The following is a 13,899-nucleotide window of genomic DNA, read 5'->3' as shown; positions in this document are numbered from 1 at the left end:
TTCATACTACTACTACTACAGCTGCTATTACTACCACCACTAACAGTAGTAACAATTGCTAAGATTTTCTGAAAGATTTCAACGTGCCAAGCTCTGTTCTAAGGATGTCACATGTATCATCGCATCTAATTATTACATCAGCCCAGGGAGGTAGGTATTGCTAGGATCTCCATTTACAGATGAGAAAACCGAATTAGAGAGGACAAAGTAGCTTATCTAAGGCTGCAGATCCAGTGTGTGGCGCAACTGTGATCTCTAATCACTGTGCCATTCTGACTCTTCAATCATCTGCCTTTTAAGGTTAAGCTGTCTTGTGGTTCCCTTTGTTTTACTTTAACGTATTAACCAGGCATCCTCAGTTTTCTTTTGTTTTTAGTTTGACTAAAATGACTCTACTTTTTAATGTTTCTCATGGACAATTTAGACATTCCACCAGCGTTCTTAATCCTATAATCGCCACCTTTCTAAACTGGCACAAAACGTGTTTGACTGCTTTCCACGGACTCTCAAGACACAACTTGTGCCTGGTGATTTAGCTGGAGGGACAACACCTACACATGCAAAAAACTGAAATAACAGCAAATTAAAATGACAATCACTCAAGGCAGGGCTTGATGAACTGTCAGATAAAAAGGTTGCTATTTAGTGCTCACGGAGCTCACGGAGCTCACGGAGAAGGCAGGAGTCCTCTGGAGGGCAGAGGCCAGGCTTTGGGAGCCCAGGTTGGCTTCTGATGCACAAGTGGAGGGAAGGGGGGCCCTGTGCCCGTGATCCTGAAGGCCCACGCAGGGGAGCACGGGGCACAGGGAGGCCAACTCTGGGTCAGTAGCGCTGAGGTCCTGAAATGCTGATCTACAACTTGGTGTTTCCTGCAGCATAGTCCTTCACGTTGCCTACCTAATTCCCTATTAAAAAGCATTAGCTGTTTTCTTCTTTGTCAATGCTATCAACAATGGCAGACATGAACAGCTTTTCAATCATCCATGGCAGGGGTCTGCAAATTACGGCACATGAGCCAGATCTGGCCGGCTGCCATTTTCGAGATGAAGTTTTACTGGAACGCAGCCACGCCCATTCACTTGTGTACTGTCTATGGCTGCTTTCACACCGTAACGGCAGAGCTGACTAGTTGTGGCAGAGAATGTATGTGCCACAGTCTAAAATATTTACTATTTGGTCCTTTATGAAAGAAGTGTGTTGACCTCAGGTCTATGACAACTTATCTTATTATTCCTTTAGTATACATACCTTAAATAGCATTTATGAGTCAAAGGGAATACACATTAAAACTTTTGATATTTATTTGGTCCATGTCCCTTAAAAAACATCATGCTAATTTACGTATCCAGCAGCAATGTATGCGAGTGACCTTTTCCCACATGCACACCAATTCCAGTTATCACAATTTAAAAATTTTATCAGTCTGATAGGTGAAAAGAGATATAGCAATGTTACTTTATATTTAAATTTCTTTGCTAGTGAGTTTAAAAAAATTCTTTTATTAAATTCCTGGTCATATTCTTTGCTTTCTTTTCTATTGGGGTGTTCTGATTTTTCTTATTATTTTCTAAGAGCTCTTTATATAGGAAAGATACCTGTGATCACATATGGTGCAAATATTTTCCTCGGTTCATTCTATAACTTTAGCTTCATTTATGATTTTTTTTTTTTGCCATTTGAGTTTAATGTAGTTAAATATATCAGCCCATTCTCTTCATGATGTCTGCTTATGGTGACATGCTTAAAATTATTCCCCACCCTCTGATTATTAAAAATTTAAATAATTTCTTTTGGTAATTTGTGGTTTAATGTTTTTACATGTAAATATTTAATTTATGTGAAATTTATTTTGTATAATAAGGGAGGATCTGCTTAATTTTGCCGAATGGTGAGTCGGCAAATAATGTTATTTATCACATAGTCCATCCTTCCCCACTTATTTGAAAGGTCATTGGTATATTACTTAAGTTCAGTTTATATCTGCCTCAGTTTCAGAGCACACTATTTTAAAGTCAGACTACCTGGGAATGAATCTCAGCTCTACAACTTATTAACAATGAACTTGGCCAAATGGTTTGATCTTCATAGTTTGGGAGAATTAAATAAGTTGATTTACATAAAGTGTTTTGCTTAGTATCTGGCACAGAATATTTGTCCAATAAATGTTACTTGTTATTTTTGTTTTTGTTGTTATCTGTCTATTTTTTCTCCGATATTATGATGTTTTAATTATTTTATCTTTATAATTTGTTTTATGTGAATATGGCAAGTTCTCCATCATTATAGCTCTTTTACAAAAATTTTTTGGATATTTCCATGCACTCATCCTTCCTGACAAACTTGAAAATAACCATGTCAATATCTCGACTGGAATTGTATTAACTGCACAGAATAATGGAAGGACAACGGGTATTTGTACTTTATTGAGTACAAAATAGGGAAACAATCCTTCAGTCTATTTGTTCAAGTCTTCTTTCATTTTTCTCAGTAAAGTTTTGTCAGTATAATTTTGTACAATTCCGTATAATTTGTCAATATAATTTTTTGTTAAGTTTATTGAGTTTTCTAGAAAAATAATCATATAATCTTAAAACAATTATAAATTTATCACTTTTGAAATATTTATAACTTTTCTTCTTCTATCTTATTGCATTTGTTAGGATGTCCAGGGAAATATTAACTAATAATTCTGGTAGAAACTATTCTTTTCCTGATTTTCACTATTAATGGCAATGTCTCTAATGCCTTATCTCTGAGTTTGATGCAAAGCTTCCCTTGGTTTCTATGGTAAATACAGTGAGGCTAAGAAGAGCTTTCTTATTTCTAGTTTATTAAGACATTAAAAAAACTGCATCAGATTTCAATCTCATCAATACCACTGGAGCATCTACAGAGATGGTCCAAGGTGTTTCTGATATGGCAGGGAGCTGGGGCTTGGCAGGTGTGCAGGAACTAAGCAGAAGGACGCCTAGTGCTAAGGAAGAGTGTGACATGCCAAAGGCACTGAGGGAACAGCCCCACGAGCTGAGGAGGACAGAGAGAAGGAGCAAAGCAGGGAGTAGCACACAAACGGCTCCTGCAATCAAGCTGCTCAGAATTTACTAAGAAAATTACCTCCACACATCATCACATCTCTTTTGAAGGTAAGACAGGAAAAAGGATGAATTCATTTTGAAATAAAGTTAAAGGATCTACACTAATGAACACCCAAGAGTATTTTCCTATAAATATTTGTAGGAAAATAACCAAGGCCCAACAATACCATGAACCCATTAGCTTTAAAATTTAAAGCAATGTGATTATGATATATTTACATTTCATTTCTCAAACATATTTGTACCTGCTGTGGCGTCTTGTTAGAAAAAATAATAGCTGAGCCACCTTCTTCTTCATCAGGGTAGTCAGGAAATGTGCCAGTTAAATTCCTGCAGGGGAAAAAAAAAAGAAAATTAAAATAGAAATGAATGAAGTCCTGTCTGTTGTATACTCCATTAATTGATTTGCTTTGTTATATACTCCATTAAAATATACTCCATTATGTCCACTTAAATGAGCGATGGTTATTAAGCCTGGGGTTCCCTGTAGATGGAGGCCGACATGACATCTTTAAAGAGCAAAAGGAACTGGAGACATTCAGTAGCAGGTTTCCTTCCTCTAGAGACAAACATCTCCCTTTAAAACAGATTGTATTTTTCTTCCTCCTTTTATTTTATAAACATCGAGAGGCTCTGTGCTTGAGTTAAGAATGAAGACAGAAGCACAAATCATTTCTTCCTGTTTAAAATTTAGGATAAACACAAGATCGTGAAACTAAACAGAAGGATGGGGTTGTACAAATTACAAAGTTCATAATAGTGAATGAAATACACGCCCGTGCTTTAGGTTTTAGTTAAGCTGAGGCCTATATTTTATGGGTTCCAAATAGTATTATTTTTCTGTAACCATATAACTCCTATATTTTAAAAAGCAGACTTTGAAATTCAATGTTGAGAATTTCAGAAAGAATATGTACTTAATGTTTCTAAGAGAGATTGACTTTGACATGAATGTTATATTTATTGTACCATAGAAAGAAAAGACTACCTGCCAAGTTGGTTCCATTAATTTCACAGAGGTGTAGAATCTAAGGTTTGGAAAGGACCACCATGTTTAAAATGACCCTACAAAAGTGGTTCTCAAACTTTTGGCCTTAAGAATCTTTTACACCCTTAATATTTGAGGATCCCAAAGAACGTTTTTATATGAGTTATAGTTATTGATATTTACTGCAGTAAATACTAAAACTTAGAAATTTCTACAATATGCATTTTAGCTCATTAAAAATAGTAAAGCCATTATATGTTAACACAAAAAACATTTTAATTAGTAATAAATATATTTTCTAAAACAAAAAAAATTAGTGAGAAGAATGTTACTGTTTTGTGCATTTTCAAGTGTCTATAATGCATGGCTTAATGAGAGTGGGCAGATGCTCACACCTGCTCCTGTATTCAGTTTGTGGCACCATGTTGTTTTGGATGAAGTACAGGAAGAAATTAGGGCATCACACAGATGTGAATGGAAAAGGGAGAAATATTTTAATAGCTTTTTAGATAACGGTGAATATTCTGCTTTGCTTTTACACCCCACTAGACAAGTGGCAGCTTCCCGAAGGCTAGTTATGATGTGGAATCTAAAGTCCATGGGTCTCTCTCATGCTCTGAATAGACCTCTCTTTACCCAGGCATGATTGTAACCTCACGTCTTGGTCCTGGGAAAATAATGGTTCATGGAATTACGTGGCTCTTCCCAGCGCTGGCGCATTTCACCACATGGTGAAGTCACATTCGCCGACAAGACCACGGATCTCACAACCAAGAGTCTAAGTGACAGGAACCTCTCAAACTCTCAGGGGTGAATACAAACTTCCAAAACTGTAACTTTTACTAGAAAGTTCAAATTTTACCATTGGCAACAAATAATGTCAATTATTTTTCTTCAGGTTCATTTGATTTACTTTCGAGAAAATATCTCCCAAAGCCCAAGTCCAAATAACCAGAGTTTGTCAGATGTTTTGTGGCCAGTTGGGCTTGAGACTAACCTCACAGGTGTTTCTCCCGGAGGCAGGCATCATCCGCTGGTGCGCAGAAGAGGTTTATGAGCACTTCTGATTTTGTCACATAGAATATTAAAAAGCTATGTCTTTCAGGGGTCTAGTCTTAATAAAATTAGTTATCTTTTACTGCATCCTCAAAAACATTGTCAAATGGAACTTCTTTTTTTTAAAGGCGGGTGCTTGGCGGTGAAGCCCACGAAGACTTTGTCCTGGGGCCGCTGCCTCCATCCCTGCCAAGGCGCCGGCAGCTGTGGCCCTTGTCAGAGTGAACGTCAGCAAGGGAAGAAAGGCAAGTGATGCCTTAGCATTCATTCGCATAATAATTATTTAAACTACAGTTTTCCCTCAGTGATACTTTGCATCTCAATTCCAAAGCCACTTGATTATCTTCAAACTTTTATCATTTTGCTGATTTACAAAGTTAATGTGCAGCGCTGGATCTAGAGTGTCATTCCTGAATCCCACCCTGCCCCCGCCCTCCTTCCCCGCCCCTCCCCCAACTCCCATTTGCCCTCAAACTGCCGCAACAGGCAGGGTCAAAGCGGCTCTTCCACTGGGCGTCTCAACCACCAAATGGAACCAGCGATGCAGAAAATGGAACTCATCACAAGGTTGCTTGAAAAATAACCTGGGCCGTCTGCAGGCGCCTCTCTCACTCCCCCCAGACCCGCGGAACAAGACAGAGAAGGAGCAACCAGAAAGGCAAAAGTCGCCCAGAACACAGAGTTTGAGAGATGGATGCTGACTTGCTATGACGGTGGATTTGCCAGGTATTTCTGAGCTGTTCGTCAGCATTTAGTCACCTACGAGCACGGAGATTACAATTTTTAAAAGCAAGGATTCAGCTTTTTGGGAGAATATTTAATTTGTATTAAACCAAGTACTAATTTTGAAAGGACAGACTTTAAATTATTCATTTAGTTCACTTCCTAAAAAGTATTTTAAAAATTTAAATATGAACACCGATTATCCACAAACTTTAGAGATTGTTTAATATTTTTCAAAAACAGACAGCACTCCCTATCACTAAGTCCCAGACTGCCCCTAGAGTATTACAGAAGAAAAACGCCCGGGAGCTGCCACTCAGTCCCATCCCTGCAGGAGAGTTGATCTTCTAAGTGATGGGTGTTCGAGTTATCCCCCGGTGGACAGCTCTCGTCCTTTGACATTTCTTTCTGCTTCTGTGGATCCTAGTTCTTGACTCAGTGAGCATCACCTCAAATGGCACCACCTAGCATGTTGGCTCCGAATCTAGGCCTGCACCCTGTCCCGGCCTGCCTTTCCTCAGTGAGCTTCCACGTGGGGGTTCCAACGTGCAAAGCAATGTCCCTTTATCCCCAGGCATCGCGCCCTTCCTCCTTAGATCCCAACCTGTTCTCACCTAGTCCTGCCCCCTCTACCTCCATCCAAGTTCTGGGCGGCACCACCCGGCTTTCTGTCCCTGTCTTGGGTCCCACAGCTCCGGCACTCGTCCCGAGCCTTCCTCAGCCCCAGACAAGCACACCTGCCGGGGCACCGCTCTGGCACGTCTCTGCAGGGAGATCTTATTTTGTCCAAGGGGTGTTTGCCTGTCAGCTGAGTAATTCAGGTAGCGTTGCTGCCATTTCCTTATTGTCCCTGAAGTTTTCCTCCCAAGTTTCACCATCTAGAAGCTGGGGCTGAGACTCCCTCGGGCAGAGAAACTCCCTCTGCACTCACAGAGGCAGTGGTGCCAGCTGGTGGCCCGTCTAGACCTGCCGTGTGCTGCCACTCTGTTCAGTTCAGGTCCCTTCAGTGCATACCTTGCAGGCATCTTGCTAACAGCAGCAACCTGTTCTTGAAAATCAGATGCTCTGTGCCAGAAACACCCTTCAGGAGCCCATTTCTCATTATTTTAAATGGGAAGAATTAAGATGCATTATACATTAACTATACTGCCCTGCCCCAACCCAATGTTTGGTGGGAGGATGGAAGTTCCCTGGGAAACACCCGGTCACTTCCTCAAGCAATGATACAATGTTAAGAGGAAAGACCAGGCTGTGATGAGATATGAGTTATCATTACGCTGTCGTTTAAAGGAAAAAGAGATCGGAGGAGAAACCCTGTGAGTGTATTTATGTCTGCAGGTGCTCGAAGACAGGCGAGAAAGCCGCCCACCTGGGCTAGCTTGGAGGCAGGGGATGGGAGCAAGACTGTTAAGTTTTTAACACATTTCTGTATTATTTTCCTTGCTATGGCAAATAGGAATTGTGTTTGTAATTAAATAAAACAATAAAGTAAAATAATTTATAATAAAAATAAATTTCATGTTTGGTTGGTTTCCTTTTATGTCTTAGTTTTAGGGTTGGATTATTATATAGACCTTTTAATTTTTACTGTGGAATTAGTCCAATTTTCTTTTAAAATTTCTTGTTTCTATAGTCAGAAAATTGTGACCTCTCGTTAGGGGAGTTAATATTACTTGTTGGCCTTAACAATTAAAGCAATCTAGTTATTACACTATTATTTCCACTCTTATTACTTGTTTTGAACTTCATTTATCATACATTACTCATTTCCATCTATTTTTGTCAGCTCCTGGGCTATCCACTTTGATCTATGTTTATGCTTTTATATTACTATAATGCATTTACCTTATTTTTCTCTGTAATATACTTGAAAACACAGAGCCATTTGTCCTTCCTTATTGCTCTTATTTTCTTATTTTAATCCTAATGACTTTAATAATTATGTTTTCAAGTTCAATATATAATCCTGTTGGGATTTTAATTGAAATTGCATTATCTCTATAAATTACCTACAGCAGATTTATCATCTTCCTATTTAACCAGAAACATGGTATATTTCTCCTGTTATTCAAGTCTTTTTTCATTTCTTCCTTTTAACACTCAGATTTAAATTTTCATATAGCTCTTATATTTTCATTCCATATTTAGTTCATCACTGACTATAAAAGGAATACATTTTGTTGCTTTCTTTAAAATATCCATTTCTTATTTCCTTTTCATGTCATTATATCAACAATAATTTATATTGTGCCACTAGTTACTTGTAGGGGCAAAGGTCATCCACACTGTCGGTTCCCTTCCCGGGAAGGGCCGCTCCAGTGTTTCTCCACTGAGCGTGCAGCTGTCTGTGTCCCATCCATCCATTAACAGCATTTCACCGAGTGCCTACTATGTGCCAGACACTGCTCTAGGCTCTGGGAAAAACCAGCAAACAGAAGACATAAAAATTCTGTCTTTATTGAGCTTATATTTATTATACTAAGAATTAACCCTTTTCTTTCTGTTTTTAAATTTTTAAATTAAGACACGGGTATTTAATTTTATCAAATGCCTTTTCTGCCTGAACTGAAATGACCGTTTTGCTTTCATTAACGTATATAATTTTGAATTTCCTACTATATGACTGTTTATGTTTCTGGGAATAAACACTCGTGGTCTAATTTTAAACCACTTGGAAATCTAAAGGTGCCTTCCAAAATAACAGTTGAGTCCAAAAGAAAAATCAAAGCACAAACAAGTTGGAAATGAATGACCAAAAAAACAAAAAAAGTCACGACATATAATTTTTTCTTTAATCCTGAAGAATAGGAATTCAGTAAGATGAGCACAAGCCTCTAACTTGCCTTCTCCCAGATTACCGCTAGAATGAACAACAAGACACATGCTTGCAGGACAGTTCTGGAAGCTGGAAGCCTGGACCTGCATCCGGGATGCCTGCGGAGGAGGCCCAGGGTGGAGGCACGGCTCCCCCTCTGAAGGGCGCGTCCCAGGCTGATGGGAACGCGGGCTATTCAGGAGCGCCGGGCTCGCTCAGCCGCCAGAGGACAGTGAGCTCAGCCTCGCCTTCCGGGGGTCTTCAGCAGCGCGGCGTGTGACCTGCTTTAGGCTCCTAGGGATGATGCCGGCTCTCCCTGGCAGACGGACTCTCAGACGGCCCTGTGCCCCCTGCCTCTGGGCAGCACGTCACACCACTGTGCATTTTCTTCCCCTGAGTGTGGGCGGGACCTGTGACTTGCTTTTACGCTGTAGAATTCAGCCAGGGTGCAGGATGTCCCCTCTGGGATTGTGATACATGACACTGTAGCTTCCACCTTGTTTCCAGACTCACTCAAGCTGCCACACTGAGAAGCCCACCTGGTGGGATCTGGGGGTGACCTCCAGCCAGCAGCCAGTGAGGAACTGAGAGGCCCTCGGTTTGACAGCCCGCGAGGAACTGAAGGCTGCCGCCACCCACCAGAGCTTGGACGCAGACGAGACCTCAGCCCCAGCTGACACCTGAGTGGGGCCTGTGACACCCTAAGGAGAGGACCCAGCTATGCAGTGCCCAGACTCCTGACCTACGGATGCTGTGAAATAACAAATGTGCTTTGTGTAAAGCAACTAAGCGTGCAGTAGTATGAGCGCCAGATAGCTAATACACTGCCCTGCCGAAAACAGGCTCCAGGGAGCAAGGGTCGGGACAGGGAGATGGTTAGGAGGCTGCCGCAGTCCTGTCCGGGGGTGACGCGGCTCAGCCCCAGCGGCAGGGAAGGGGGAGGCGTGAGAAGTGGGTGCACTGGGGCATCTTTTGAAGGTGGAGCCACTGGATGTCTGGCTGGGAGAAGGAGAGGAGTCAGCACCGAGGGTCTTGGCCTGAGGGACAGGAAGGGTGGATTTACCACCACTGGGTGGGAGCACGGTGGGTGGAGCAGGTTTAGGGGTAAGCTCCCAAGTGGGTTTTGGACGTCCAGCCTGAGATGACCGCCGCGCATCTAAGTGCAGATGTTGAGTGGGCAGCTGATCTACACGCCTGCAGTTTAAGTGAGGGCCCTGGGTGGAGAGTCACGTTTGGGAGTCAGCAAAACATACATGGAATTTAAAGCCATGTGCCTGGATGAGGTTATCATGGGGAGAGAGAAAGGAAGGGGACCAGGAGGGCCAGGCCTGGCCCCATCTGGCATGAGGGGAGGGCAAGAAGAGGAGGGACCGGCAATGGATCTGTGTCCTTTCTGCCATGTATTTTGTGTCTGAGGATCTTTCTTGTCACGGCCTTGCACTAACACTTATACGATGGAACCAAAGTCAGCCTCAATGACAGCGGATTTGTCAGACAACGTTGATGATTTCGTGAAGGTACTAGAGAGCACTTCAGGTGTGGCCGCCTTTCCATGTCCTGAGCCCCCAGCGGGGTCCTGTTCTCCACACCGGGCTGCTGGTTCTCTCCTGCAAACTGAACGCTGCTTAAGCTAGACGACCTGGGGTAATTTGAAATACAATTTCATTTTTGGATAGCTAGCTTTAGTAGATTTGTTTGAATAATCTACCAAACAGAACCCTCCATGATAACATACTCATTTGTTAAGCACTGATGTGCTCAGAACTTGGTATCACTGTCTCATTGAGACCCTCTAATAATCCTAGGAGATAGTTATTATTCTTGTCATTGACATTTTTGGGATGAGGAAATGGAGGCTTAGCAGGACTTGCCCAAGCAGAGTCAAACTTGAACCAGAAAGAGCCATGCAGAACCTACAGGCTCAGCTGTCTGACCCTCCACACATGGCTGAGCCCAATGGCCTAGGACTTTCTAACCAGAAAGCTTAAAATAGGGCTTTACACCTGATAAAGAAGCAGTTGGGAGGCTAGATGTATAAGGAAAATTGTATTTTACTGGAAATGAAGAAACCCCGGCAGCTGCCACTAATTAGCTGAGTGATTTGTGCAAATCACTGCATCGCTGTGAGAACCTGGTTAGTTTTCCTCTCTGCAAATGGTGCAGCTGAACTAGGTTTATCCATTTCGTTATTAAAATATAAGTATGTATGCCTATTAGACAATCTCTACAGTTCCTTTCTGCTCTAGAAACTGCCACTTACATGTGACAAATGCTGGGGGGGGCACTGTTACCCTCTTACAGAATTTATTCAGTGATTAATGTTACTTAATAAAGATACGTTCAACATAACTACCTGTCTTTCTATTCTTCTATCTGAGGAACCTGGAGAAGAAAAATACTCCTGCCTCGTATCTTTCGGTTAGCAAACGTGAGGCGACGAGCATTTGGTAAAGTTAGGGCCTATTAAAAATGTATGCATATTGTCAAAAATTCTTGCACAGATGTGAAAATGACCAGCTCTAGAGTTTGCAGTGATTTAGAAAGCAGAACTACTAAAATGATAAATTTCCCCCCTGAGGTCTGACACTGAGCTTCAACGGGTCTCACCATTTCAGACTCACAGGACAGAGATTTATCTGTGTTTCATCAAGTATGAAAAATATATGGATGGAGGGGTTTCCGGCCGATCCCCCCCAAGTTATCCAGCCACCTCCATTAATGTCAGCAGGCTCATAAATTTTTCCTGCGTTCTAAAGAAAGCAGCTTGTGCCACTGCACAGAAGCCTCCAAAGGTGTCAGTTGCTGCCTATAAATTCACTTACACTCAATAAAGACAATTGACTGCACATGGACTCAATTACCAGGACCCTCCTTGGGAAACTGAGGGGCTCACCATTCCTCAAAGGAGAGGAGGAAAAAGTTGTATGCAAAGCAAGGCAATTTCTTAGTGGCACATGTCAAAATCTGATTTATGCATAGATGTTTCTACTTATTAGTGGGATATTATTAGCAGTTATCACCCAAGACTAAAGCTTCCCTCTTGGTTTGGAATTATTATCTTGAATCATACTCAGGCTTGAATTCTACAGGAACCTCCCTACCCAACCTCACCTTTTAATTTTATTAAAAGCAACAATATATTACTGATTATATAATTGGCTATTTTGGTTTTGGTTACTCTTCTGTTGAGAAAATGATACAAATGCTTAATTTTCACCTATCTTAAATATTTATTTGCATGGAAAAATTAATACCCAGGCAAGAACAGAACACTTTAGGAAGGAATGGAAAGATTTTCCCATTCAAAGACACTGCAACCCTTTCTGTTCACTGACCCACCATTCAAAACCCTAAAACTCACAAAGGCAATCACAGCAACAACAAAAATAAATAAATGGGACCTGATTAAATTAAAAAGCTTCTGCACAGCCAAAGAAACTGTCACGAGAGCAAACAGACAACCTACAGAATGGGAAAAAATTTTCGCATGCTACACATCCGATAAAGGGCTGATAACTAGAATCTATCTAGAACTCAGGAAAATCAGCAAGAAAAAAATCAAACAACCCTATCAAAAAGTGGGCAAAGGACATGAACAGAAACTTTTCAAAAGAAGACAGAAGAATGGCCAACAAACATACGAAAAAATTCTCAACATCTCTAATCATCAGGGAAATGCAAATCAAAACCACAATGAGATATCACTTATCTCCAGTGAGAATGGCCATTATCAAAAAGTCCCCAAACAATAAATGTTGGCGTGAATGCAGAGAGACAGGAATACTCATACACTGCTGGTGGGACTGCAAACTAGTGTAACCTCTGTGGAAAGCAATATGGAGATACCTTAAACAGATACAAGTAGACCTACCATTTGATCCAGCAATCCCATTACTGGGCATCTACCCAAAAGAACAAAAGACATTCTATAAAAAAGACATCTGTACTCTAATGTTTATAGCAGCACAATTCACAATTGCAAAGATGTGGAAACAACCTAAGTGCCCATCAATACATGAGTGGATTAATAAGATGTGGTATATGTATACCATGGAGTATTACTCAGCTATAAGAAACAATGGTGATATACAGCACCTCTTACATTATCCTGGATAGAGCTGGAACCCATTCTACTAAGTGAAGTATCCCAAGAATGGAAAAATAAGCACCACATGTACTCACCATCAAATTGGTTTCACTGATCAACACCTAAGAGCACATTTAGGAATAACATTACTCGGGTGTTAGGCAGATGTGGGGGGCAGGGGGGGAGGGGATGGGTACATACATACATAACGAGTGTGATGTGCACTGTCTAGGGGATGGACACGCTTGAAGCTCTGACTCGGGGTGGGGGAGGCAAGGGCAATATACGTAACCTAAACTTTTGTACCCCCATAATATGGTGAAATAAAAAAACAAACCCTAAAACCCTAGCCATCGTGCACCCAGCAGCCCTTCCTCATTGAAAGAAGCAGGTTGTTTCCTTTTCTAACTCAAGAATCCAGAAAACTTTGGAAAATAAACATAGGAAAAAAAGCATAAGTTAGCAACATGTCCAACCATTCTCATTTTAAATTCGCTCCTTATGCATACTTTTGAAAATAAGTCATCTTTTATAAGCAACACAAAGAGTGAATTGCAGAAAAGAGCAGCTTTAGAGTCTAAAGGTTAATTTTGAAGATCCTCCAACCTTGTGTGATCAAGCAGTAAATGAATACTTACCATATTTATGAAACACAAAGGCATGATCCTTTCTGTTCAAAGCAACACACCGATGTTGACATTCATCACCAAATGACACAGAAATTAAGAGCTGCTGAAACAAACTGAAAGCCTCTATATCCAAAGAACAGCTCTGCCTCTGCTGCCGATGTGCTAAGTACTGAGAAAGGTGTGACTCCAAAGTCATCTTGCTTCCCCAGGTACGGTGACTGCAGCAGAGATGCAGTAGGTTTGAGGTATTCTACATCCCCGGATGCTGTTTTTAGTGGTGTTCTCCTGCTCTTTAGAGTGAATCCCTGCCCTAGAAGGCATGCAGAGGGGAGCAGTGACTCTAGCCCATGGCTACTCAAGGTCATGCCACACCAGCCTCACATGGACGCCTGTTCACACTTGCAGTCCAGTGGAATGGACAGAGAGGCACAAATCACAGTATGCTGGGGCCTGAGGGTGTGACCCAGAACAGCCCACCAGCCCATGGAAAAGAAATCCATTCCGTG

At 41.4% G+C, this 13,899-nt stretch overlaps 1 protein-coding gene across 3 annotated transcripts in view; it reads right to left on the bottom strand.

The window, feature by feature from the left end:
- The window catches only part of IQCA1 (IQ motif containing with AAA domain 1), a 144,395-nt gene that overhangs the window by 83,659 nt on the left and 46,837 nt on the right, over window positions 1–13,899 (bottom strand). For all 3 annotated transcript variants that reach the window (XM_045558704.1, XM_045558705.1, XM_045558706.1), the window contains one exon: window positions 3,341–3,425. In XM_045558704.1, the coding sequence (XP_045414660.1) occupies window positions 3,341–3,425 (85 nt within the window). The remainder of the gene's footprint in view (window positions 1–3,340; window positions 3,426–13,899) is intronic.

Source organism: Lemur catta, chromosome 8 (assembly GCF_020740605.2).
Source record: "Lemur catta isolate mLemCat1 chromosome 8, mLemCat1.pri, whole genome shotgun sequence".
NCBI classification, from domain to species: Eukaryota; Metazoa; Chordata; class Mammalia; order Primates; family Lemuridae; genus Lemur; species Lemur catta.
The sequence above is the reverse complement of the archived record's forward strand: the minus strand, read 5'-3'. Positions and strand labels throughout refer to the sequence as shown.